Source organism: Eumetopias jubatus, unplaced genomic scaffold, assembly GCF_037043125.1.
Source record: "Eumetopias jubatus isolate StellerSeaLion01/CBP00866 unplaced genomic scaffold, mEumJub1_p1.0 scaffold_11, whole genome shotgun sequence".
Taxonomy (NCBI): domain Eukaryota; kingdom Metazoa; phylum Chordata; class Mammalia; order Carnivora; family Otariidae; genus Eumetopias; species Eumetopias jubatus.
Window position 1 is genome coordinate 82,568,997 of NW_028274817.1, and position 10,664 is coordinate 82,579,660.

A 10,664-nucleotide genomic window follows, 5' to 3' on the forward strand; every position below is an offset into this window, starting at 1 on the left:
TTCCTCTGCCTGGTCCTCAGTCTCCTCACTGGAAAAGGGGATGGGGCTTGGGGTGCTACTAGATTTCCGGTAACTTCCAATCTCTACTGCTCGGTACTGTCTTTGGGACCATGAGGCAAGCAGTGTAAGTAACCTTAACTGTGCAGATGACGGGATGGAGGCTCTGAGAGGTGAAGTGACCTGCCCGAGGTCACGGGGCTCAGAGGGCCAGGGAGGGGTGTCAGTCTCAGGTGCTTTTCAGAGGACCCCCACCTCAGACACTCATAGAGTGGGGGAGGAGCACATTCACCTGTCATTCTCCCACTGCTTTACCCACTTCCTACTTTCTTTCATGCGCAGGCCACGCCAGCTGTGCCCAGCCGCCCTGGGAGCTGGGCCAGGCAGTGCTGGGCACATGCTCTTACCCCTATTACTCAGTGAGGAAACTTGAGGCCCAGAGAGATGCCTCAAGACTGGGAAAGCAGACCCACAGGACCTCAGAGCTGGGGCACCCTCAGAGTACATCTATCTAGCCCAATCCTGTGCTGTGACAGGTGGGAACTCTGAGGGCCAGAGGGAGAAAAGGCTGGGCCAAGGTCACTTGCCCAGGTGGTGGCAGAGCTAGGACAGAGACCTCAGGCAAGTCACTTCCCTCCTCTGGGTCCATTTTGTCACGTGTGCCATGGGGAACAGTAGCCCCCGCAGAGTATCAGCGAGGATGGAATGAGGTCTTGCACCCAGAGCACCGGGCCCCAGGGCCTGACAAATGACGATGACAAAGACGAGGAGGAGGAGGAGCGGGATGGATGCCCAGGATATTGCCAAAGCTGATGTCTTAGGAGGCTGGGAGGGTGGTAGGAGCCTTGAAAGCCCAGGAGGAGCCTCGGGGGCAGGGAAGCCATGAGGGGTTTGGACCTGGCCCAGTGAAGGGAGCTGGGAAGTGGTAAGGGCAGCCTGGCTGGGAGAGGGTGGCTATTGTTGGAGAGGGTGAGAGATGGGGGTGTTGCTCCCACGACACTGTGAGCCCCTCCGAGGCAGTGGGAGCCGGCTGCAGTGGGCAGAGCATGCATTTAGCCTTGAAGGGTCTTGGGTTGGGGTCCCAGGAAGGACCTCTGCCTTGGTGTCACGTTTGCCCTGTGAGGGAGCAGGTGGAGAGCCTCCCAGCTGACCTGCCTGCCAGTCAGTCTGTCAGCATTCCCCTGGGCGCTCCTTCCTCCCTGTCCCAGAGGCCACCCCACTGCTTTCTTCCTCCCCACCCACCCTGCTCTCAACTACCCGTTGAGCAGTGCAGAGTGCGGCTCCGGGGAAACCCGCCCCCCGACCCCCACCAGGAGAGGCCAGCCAGGGAAAAGGAGGATGGAAGAGGGGAGTGGTGCAAGCCCACAGGCCTGGGGAGGTGGCACCGTCCCCAGCACCCTGTCTGTCTCTGAGAGCTGCTTTCTCCTCCTTTCCAGATGAGATGCCGTACCTCAGGTGTCCTCTGCACCCAGTGCTCAAACTCCTGCCCGTGGCCTTGGGTGAGTGCCTGCACCCTCATCTATGGAAAGGCATGTGCCTGCTGTGTGCACCAGCAGGGTCCTGGGAGGGTCCCAGGGTGAGAGGACCAGAAAAGTCTCGAATCATTCATCACCCCAGGACTGGGCTCCCAGGCATCCTTCATCCCTCTCACATCCCAGACCGTGCGTCAGTAAAGCCAAAGAGAAGGGGACTCAAATTCTGTCGGAATCACAGTGTCCTCGTGGCCAAGCAGGGACCCAGCCGCCGGGCAGGCAGAAACCACAGCAGTGGCCAGCAAGGCAGAAATCCACCTGAAGCCCGACTTTAGGGGGAGGAAAGCTTACACAGCTTAGCTTCCTGGGGGTATCACCTATGCAGCCCCACAGGACCCTGTGCGCGGAGGGGCTGCACACCTAGTTCAAGCCCAAGCCGTCGCTCTCTCGGAATTCTTCATCATTTTTGAGCAAGGGGGCCCACGTTTTTCATTCTTCACTGGGCCTGTGAAATCATGGGCCTGGATCTGGGTCAGGAGCCCAGTCTGGGGGAGAGAAGGGAACCTCTTCTTGGGGAAAAGAGGCAATGGGGTGCGGGGGCCCTTACCCGAGTCACTCCTACTTCTTAACCCGGGGCCTCGTCCGCCCAAGTGTGGACATCACAGGGAGCCGACAGAGCTCCGGACACTGTCCCAGCCTGCCACTGAGCCCTTCCCAGGCGTCTCTGCTCTCACTGCCGTCCACTGGAGGGATTGCAGTCCCAGCCCCACTCCTGCAGGGACCACCCAGCCCTTGAAGACACCAGGACATAGGCCTGGCCTTGGCTTCACTGGAAGGGCCCTGTTTCCAGTGAAGAAGAGCTCCGGAGCCCACCAGCAGGCCTCGGGTCAGGGTCACAGGCTGTCGAGGTCTGTTTTCATCGAACCTACTCTGTGGGCAATAATGGCTCCTCCTTCAACCTGCTGGAGGGGTGAGATGTCGCCGAGGCCTATCTCATTGTCCTTGAGGGTCCATCTGAGGGAGGGATGAGGTGCTGAAGTTGTGTGGAGGAGGAGGGAAGGGTTCCAAGATGGCGCCTCCAAAGATGGGGTGGAGGAGGTGGGTCTTGGTGGATGTCTGTGGACCCTGTTCCTTGGTGGGAGGGACGGTGGCACCAACCCACAGCCTTCCACACCATCCCTTTTCCTGCCACCGCCCCCACCACTGGCGTCTTAACTGGGGTTGTACCGTGGAGGAAATCATGTCACTATGTGGACAGGAGCCTCTCGAAACTCATGGCCTAGACACTCAGCTGGCATCTCCACATCTTCTCGGCGCCCTCCCCACACCTGCTGCCTTCCAGGCAGAGGCGGGCAGTGTCTATGTCGGAGCCCCCAGCCACGTGCCGCTCAGAGCACCACGTGCACAGGTACGTGCGCAAATAAAGGAGGAAACGTCCCAAGTAATTTTGCAACTTTACTGTAACACTGATACCAAAAACATGAAAACACGACAAAAGCGCACAACAAAAGCACACAACAAAAGCAGGAAGGGCAAAGGGAGCTTCATCTTGCATGCCATCTTGGATGGGCAGGTAGAAGCTGCCTAGAGTGCTGTGTGAAGGAGGGATCCGAGGAGGCACTCTGGCTTGATGAGGGACAGCCGCGGTTCATCAGCGTTGTCTGTAACACAAGACACAAAAGCAGAACTATGAACAGACATGAGACGGGGGGGGGGGGGCAAGGGGACACGAAGAAACAAACAAGTGTCTCTCACAACTCCTTGTTCCCCCACTGCACCACCCAGGCCTGCCCCCGACTTGACTTCTCACAGCCCCTCCCTCGGAGTTTCAGGTATCCACTGCAAATCTCACTGGATCCAGGAGAAGAAGTTGGCACTCGTTCTGGCGGCATTTCTGGTCCGGATGGTGGAGCTGGTGCTGGGCCCATCTAGAATGCTGGTGCTGGCCCCACCGTTGGTGCCACTGCTGACGCCAGCTCTCCACGTGGCTCTCCGGTTGGCACGGTTGCTATTCAGAATGTACTGATGGTATCTGGCCCAGAAAGCGAAGGGGATCCTGGCCCAGGCGTCGCCAAAATCTCCATCCTCATCCCAGGTCAGGAGCTCCACCTGTATGTCATCCCAGCTCCAGCGTCCAATCAGAGCTTCATCCCCGATGTTCATCTGGGCTCTCATCTGGGCCCTGGCATGTTCCTCAGCCATATCCACATCCATCGTCTTGAAAGCATCATCCACAGCCTCCAAGAAATGAGCCTTCCATTCCCGGGGGTCTCGGTTCTGATTCTGCAGTGGAGTAACAGACACCATCCGCACAGCTACCCCACATTCACCGAGCACCTGCTTCCTGCCATACACCCTCCCGTGGGCTGGGCATGGTCACGAGGCAAGTCGAGGCCACTGGAATCCGACTCTCCTATGACTCCGTGCCAGCCCCGGGGCCTCACCCCATCCCTCACACTTACTGCACTTGTGAACTTGGGCAAGTGACCTACTTAGGAACCTGTCTGGATCCTCACTGGACCAACAGCCTGAGGGGGAGGCCGTAGCCAAGAAACAGAGAGGGTATGGCAAGCACCAAACTCACACCACACTGCCTGGCCCCAAACAGAGGCTCCCCTGTTACCTGGGCGATGAATCTCAGCACCCTCATCTTGCTGGTCTCGTGGCGGGCTCGCAGGCCCCAGAGGAATTCATACTCGGGTGGGCTGCTGTTGGGGATCTTCTTGTATTCCAGGTACCTCAGTGCAAGAGGAAGAGAAACATTTGCTTCCAGCCAGGCAGAACTGTCGTCGCACCAAGGGCTCCCGGGTAGGCCCTTCCCGGTCCCAATACTGCAGCCCAGCTCCTGCGGGAGGACTGTCCTGGCCCTCCGGCCCTCCGGCCCATGCCTCACTCCCACGCTCACTCCCAGGGTTTCTGCCTCCAGGACTGAGGCCTACAAAGCCCCAGGCCGCTCGCTGGTCCTGCCCAGAAGAAGCCACGTGGAGGTGCGGGGTGGGACACGTGTCGGGTATCTGTTCGTAGGAAGGCCACAAGTTTCAGGCCCTTTGTCACAATGAACCCAGATGCCCCTCGGGTGTGTTGTAAACCCAGGAGCCATTGCTTCAGGCCCTCTGCTATGAGCACACTCCATCGCAGGCTCCCGTCCACGGCCTGGTGGAACCCTGGGACAGTCCGCCATAGAAGAGGATCGTAAAGGGGGGAAAAGCGGCACACTCCGTGCGTACTCCCCACTCTGCGTGTGTGCGCATGCGCGTGTCTGGGCTAGTCTGTTGTGCCTGTGTGAGTGCACGCCTGTGTGAGGACTGAGGACAGGGTGGGCCTGACCGGAAAGTTAGGAGGGCTGGGCTCCAGGACCAAATGGGCCCCTTACCAGCTGGGGCCAAACTCAAGACTTCTACTCTCCGAGCCCCAGGTTCCCAGGATGTAAAGCAGGAGACATTCGCCAGACGCCCACAGGGCAGGTACCAAATGGCACGGTGGTTCTAATACACCTTGCGCCGTGTCCTCTGCCGACTTCGACTCCCTTTGCCCAAGGCTGCGCTGGAATTCCACTCCCTGCCAACACTCACATACCCCGCCCACCCTCACACCAGAGACACCTATCCCTCTGGCTCTAAGATCTGGCACAGGGAATGGCTTGCTCAGCCACATCAGCCCACGAGGAGTACACGAGTGTGGGACGAAGTTAACTTGGCCACTACTTACTTCTGCTTCACGAAGTCCTCCGTAATGAGCTTCCTCAGATCTCCAAGGAATGGGTGCCTCACCCTGAGGGCCAGGAAAGGAATCCATGACTACACACAGGGGCGGTGCCCAGAGGTGGGCAGGAGCACTCCCTAGCAGGATGGACAGCTTCCAAGTCTGTGTGTGTGTCGGGGGGGGGCAGCGCATCGCCATGGAGGCCTGGGGTGGCAGCAGGGGCCACAGGGCCACATGTCAGGGATGCCCTAGGCAAGGGTGTGATCGGAACCCCTAATTCTGATGGGTTCTCTTGGGTCCCATCTGGGGACAGAGAGGGGACATGGAGCAGAGACGGGCTGAGAGTTCGGGACCATTTCCCCATGCACCCCAGCGGGACCCTCTGCGCTCTACCCAGGCCAGGAGGTCCACTCCCCTGCACCAGGCCCCCAGGCTAATCCCACCCCGGGGCCACCGGTGCCCAAGGACAACACCAAGGGGCGGGAGCCGAGAGCCCAATCATACCCAGGGCGCAGTCCCATCTTGCGTAGTGCCTCCCAGAGGACAGCTGTGAGGGGAGAAGAGCCGCAAGTATTCAGCACACAAAGCTGGGACTGTGGGCAACCCCCCAGCTGTGGGTCCAGCCACTCACCCTCGCTGGCACGGTTGCCATTCATGAAAATGACTCCCAGAATCACCAAGAGGAGGCTCAGCCTGGGAGTGTCCTTGGTCCTGAAGGTGTAGAAAGAGGGATCCTGTCCAGCAGCCATTTGCCCGAGGGACTAGGGCTGGCTCACCCAACTAGCTCTTCCCGGATGGCTGGGCTACCGGGCCATTCTTCCCACTCAACATATGGCTTGCTCTCTCATCCAGACCATTCATTCCTCTGTCTGAGACTGAACCGCTTCACGCCTCAAACGTGGATGCGAACACTCCCTCCCAGAGTTCCGTCCAGGATGGGGTCAGGCGGGGAGCCGCCACTTGGCAACAGTGTGTCCAGAGGCACATCCAGACCTTCCCTGCCCTTTGAGCGTCCGGCGTTACACTGGATGGGAAGCTTCCTTCCCCCCGGATCACTCTGCCAAGCCCAGGCCAAGCGCGTAGCAGGAAGAGGCAGGCAACAAGGAGCCTGCTTTCCTAGGAAGATGGGGCGGGGAGGTGGCAGCGGGGGGAGAGGGGGTGGACGTGGGGGTCCTGAGAGCAGCAAGGCTTCACCCCAGGCCACTTCCCCTTTCATCCCCTAATTACTGGGCACCACTACCTGTGGGTGGGAGCTGTGCGAGGCACCAAAGCCCTGTTTTCCCGTTTCTCTGAGGGGACGGGGAGGGGGAGGCACCAGTGAGGAAGGCCACAACCCTCCTGCCCTTTCTTACTTTCCCAGGAGGCGAGCTGAGGAATCCCGTGTGCACACAAGAATGTACAGGTGTTCTTCCTTGTCAATTTCCTTCAGATGGATCCCAAACTTCTACGTGGGGTAGGAAACAACATGAGAGCAGAAACCCACACTGCCTGTCCTGCAGGCAGTCCCTCAGTTCCCCGTTAGAACTTTCCCTCACCAGGGTCGCTGAAGTTATGGGGAAGGCTCGAGAAGACAGGCTGCAGAGGGACTGCCCTGTGGGAGCTCTGGCACTGGCCAAAGCAGTAGGACCCACTTCAGGAGAGCAGGGACACTGAAAGAATCTGAGGGAGAGGAACCCTCCGGGGAAGCAAGTATGCAGTGGACGCTCCCAGGAGGAGAAGCTGGGGAAGCCTTCCCGGAGCAGGTAGTACTGAAAGGGGGCCTCAAGGGGCTGCAGGGCTCAAGGCTTCCCTGCAGCTCTTGTACCACAGTGAGCTGCCCGGGCACTCGCCCACCTTCTCCAGAGTATATGTTGCTCGTTCAATGATCTCAGGGAAATGTTCGTCGTATTCTCGGATGACGTCCTTCATCATGTCTGCAAGAGGCGAGAGAGGTGGAGAGAGCACCTGGGCTGAGCAGGGGCCAAAGAGCTGCAGCAGCCCCTCGGTCAGCCCTGCTGAGGGGAGCACCGTCGGGACCCCCTCCCCGACCCATACTGTGCAAATGGAGCGATCAGCTGGGTGTGCTCGGTGGAGACAGCTGATGCTGGACGGGACAGTGGAAGGGCAGAGCTCGGGGAGGGTGCCCAGGTTGCCCACCTGAGCGCTTGATGGGGATCTTCTTGTAGTCCTTAATCATCAGATATTTCACCAACTTATTCGCCTGGAGAAGGAGGAGCACACAGGGAGATCAAGACACGGGTGACCTCCAAGAACTGGCCCACAGGAGAGGAGAGGAGGGAGATGGGGGGGGGGAAAGGCAGGTTTCTTACCCTCTCTTGCAGAAGGGTCACGTTCCGGGGTGGCAAGCACAGTACGTGTCTTGAGGGTACCTGGGACCTCAGGGCCATTGGGGGCCGGGGAGCCACCTGAGCCCGCACCGTCAATGGGGGCTGCGATGCTCTCCAGGTCTGTGGGACCGCAGGAGGCTCTCTCTCCTCCTCGCTGCTCTCATATTCGTCATCCAGGTGCTTGGACTATAGCGTGAGAGAGAGGAGAGACCCAGGGCTACCAGGCTGGCCATGCAAAAGTGCCCTGCACACATCTTAACCAGAGCAGGTACTTGGAAATCAAGTAGTACAAACAGCAGATGACGTGTGCTGAGTGCTTACTACGTGCCCGGCACTGAGCCAACCTCTTCTCCCTCCAGGCCTGAGGGCAGAGACTTTGCGCAGTCAGAGCACACTACTGCACTGTGTTGGACAAACATGCACAAGCTGAGACAAGGGGGAGAGGGGAGGGGGCGGGAGGGGAGGGGGCAGAGAAGAGGACTGAGCAGAGAACGGAGGGGAGCAAGGGGCGCTGGAGATAGCAGGGAGGTCTCACCTTCTTGGTCCTCTTGCCTCCCATCCTGACCCAGGGCTCAGCACTGTGCTGAGCGGTGGCAGCTGCACCCTCGGGCTCAGGGATGCTCGGGGCCATCTTGGCCTTGGTGGCAGGGGCTGCCACAACATTCTGAGGCTCCACCCACCGAGTCTTGGCCAGAGCCTTTCCGGACTTGGTCGTCTTGGGCCGGGTGGCTGCCCCTTCCCTAGCAGGTGCTGCCGGGGGCACCCCCGAGGAGGCAGCACTGGGGCCCTCTGGGGCAGCCTCTTGGGCTGGGGCAGGTCTCTTGGGGCGTGGGAAGGCCATGCCACTGACACCTGCCGGCTGGGTGAAATCAAAGACATCGTTCTGACCCAGGAAGGCTGTCTTGGGCCGGGTGGCATCCATCTCACTAGCACAGGGAGCCTGAGCGAAAGCACAGGCGGTACTAGGGCCCTCGGTAGCGGCCTCCTGGGCCTGGGAGGCCGTCTGGGGCTGTGTGGACGTTGCCGGAGCCCCCGGGGCGGCCACCTCACTGTTGACTAGCATCTGGGAGACGTGCGGAGCAGCACGGGTTGTCTCAGGGGCGGCTGCCTGAGCCTGGGCCGCAGAGGTCACGGGCTGGGTAGCTTCTCCTGAAGCCGGGTCTGTGGCCACCGGGCGGTGAGCGACCACCTGATTATAGGTCGCACGGGCGGCAGCAGCGGCGGCCCTAGCAGCACGGTTGGAGGCGGCCGCGCGGGCTACGTTGGCGGCACGGGCGGCAGCCTCATTGGCAAGTGTCTCTGGATCCAGCTGAAATGCCTCCATCAGAGTCCTAGCCAGCATAGGGTTTTCCAGTTCCCAGGGCTCATTCTGTAAGGCCAGAGAGAAGGGTAGGGGAAGGCAGACAGCTCTCCGTGCTCCCATCATGCTTTCCTGTGCTGGCCAGCCTCCTCCCTGCAGCCAGCTCCCACCACCCCCCAGACCTTCCCAAGCCCCCTTTCTCGGAGCAGGAGAGGGAAGGCTGGGGAAGCTGGGCAGTCCTTCCCCCTCAACCCTCCCTTTCATCCACCACCCCACCCCCCTCCCCAGCAGCTTGGGCGGGGAGGGGGAGAAGGCCCAGGGCCAGCAGGTGGCCCACCAGGGGCCTCACCGATAAGATGCGAAGGCCTGGACCCAAGCTCCCAAAGGCTCTGAGGATACGGATGTCAAAGCTGGTGAGGGTGCCGTAGCCTCCAAAAGCACCGAATTCTTCATAGTCGTTTCCTTCAACCATCTCCTCCTCCCCGACTTCATCACTACCCTCGTCCATGTCTTCAACGTTGTAGGTTTCCGATTCCATGCGGTAGCTTCCCTCAGCCATGCTGGGGGTCCCAAGGAGAAGAGAGCTCAGCCTGGGAGGGAGGGTGAGGCCTCTTCAGGGGGAGGGGGCGGGATCCAATGGGATCTCTCTGGAGGTGGGGGGGCGGCAATCATCAGGTTACTAGGCAGTACGCGGTGGTGGAGGGGGCGGGGGGGGGGACGCGGGATCTGTTGGGTTAGATTCTGTCAGAGAATCTAACAGAGCTCTGGGAGAGGGAGAGAGGTGGTCGGAGGAGACCCCGCACTTAAAGGGGAGTTTAGGATGGGCAGGCTCCCCATCTCAGCGGCTAGATTTGAATAGGGGGTGGACTGGCGGGCTTAGGTCTGAAGAGTCCCACAGGGGATGTGCATTGAGACAGGGAGAAACAAAGGGCTTTGATTTGACGATGAAAGGGGAGCAGATGACATGAGAGGGCTTAGACAACAGGGGCCCCGGAAAGCTTATGGGAAACTGAATCCAGAGACCCTCTGGCTAGGTCCGGGCGGGGGAGTTCAGCTGATTCAGGTCTGGGTTGGGCTCATACAGGAGGAGCTCCAGGGGTGGGGGGGTGGGGGCTCGGACTAGGTGAGGCATGGATTGGAGCGCTAGAGGTCTCAACCCCCAGGATGGCAACTCCAGGAAGGGGGCAACGGGGTCAGCTGGTTGGGACTGATCCAGGAGTCGTTGGGGTGGGGGTAGGGCCTCCGCTCTAAGGAAGCTCAGCAGGGAGCACACGGGTCTGCTAAAGGGGTTCGGATCGCGGGCTCCGGTATAAGTAGGGCTCAGATCAGAGAGCCCTGCGTCTCCTGGCGGGAGAGGGCGGCGGGGGGTGGGGGTGGGGGTGGGGGTGGGGGTGGGGGTGGGGGGGGGAGGGTCCTACCTAGACCGTGGGTCTAATAGGGCTCGGGTTCTGAGTGCCTGGGCTTTGTTCAGATCCGGGTGTGGGGGTGGGGAGGGCGCAGCGTGCCGGGTTCCACTCGCCCTCTCCCGGTCCGGTCTGAGGCTGGATCCTTACCTTCCCTGGGGCTCCAATGGCGTCCGTCCTCAGCACCAGGAACCCCGCAGCCGCGCCCTCGCCTACTGCTGCCAGCACAGCAGCTCCGACCACCCCGCCCCTTTTCTCCGCGCACCCCCCGCGGCTGGGCAGCCTGCGCATGCGCGGACCCCTCCAGCCCGCCCGCTTTCCCAACAAAAGCCCTCTCCACCAGGTCCCCAGTGCGCATGCGATTCCGCGAGTGGGTGGGCGGGGAGAGGGGGTTTTCTTCTTCCCGCCAGATACCCCTCACCCCTCCTCTGACCCGAGGCGCGCGCACTCACAGCCTGTGTGG

The 10,664-nt window shown here is 60.6% G+C and overlaps 1 protein-coding gene and 1 non-coding gene across 2 annotated transcripts; both read right to left on the bottom strand.

Annotated features, from left to right (window-relative positions):
• Positions 1 to 3,317: 3,317 nt before the first annotated feature.
• On the bottom strand, positions 3,318 to 10,417 carry LOC114202496 (melanoma-associated antigen D4). Its single transcript, XM_028095744.2, has 12 exons — positions 10,352 to 10,417; positions 9,148 to 9,388; positions 8,034 to 8,867; positions 7,481 to 7,684; positions 7,308 to 7,371; positions 7,005 to 7,084; positions 6,524 to 6,615; positions 5,803 to 5,882; positions 5,676 to 5,718; positions 5,178 to 5,240; positions 4,093 to 4,207; positions 3,318 to 3,752 (listed from the first exon to the last, which is right to left on the bottom strand). Exons 2-12 carry the CDS (start codon positions 9,355 to 9,357, stop codon positions 3,318 to 3,320), a joined length of 2,220 nt encoding a protein of 739 aa, XP_027951545.2. The 5' UTR covers positions 9,358 to 9,388; positions 10,352 to 10,417.
• Positions 4,471 to 4,600, bottom strand: LOC114202498 (small nucleolar RNA SNORA11). Its single transcript, XR_003607807.1, has one exon. It is a non-coding gene; the product is annotated as a small nucleolar RNA SNORA11 (small nucleolar RNA).
• Positions 10,418 to 10,664: the final 247 nt, after the last annotated feature.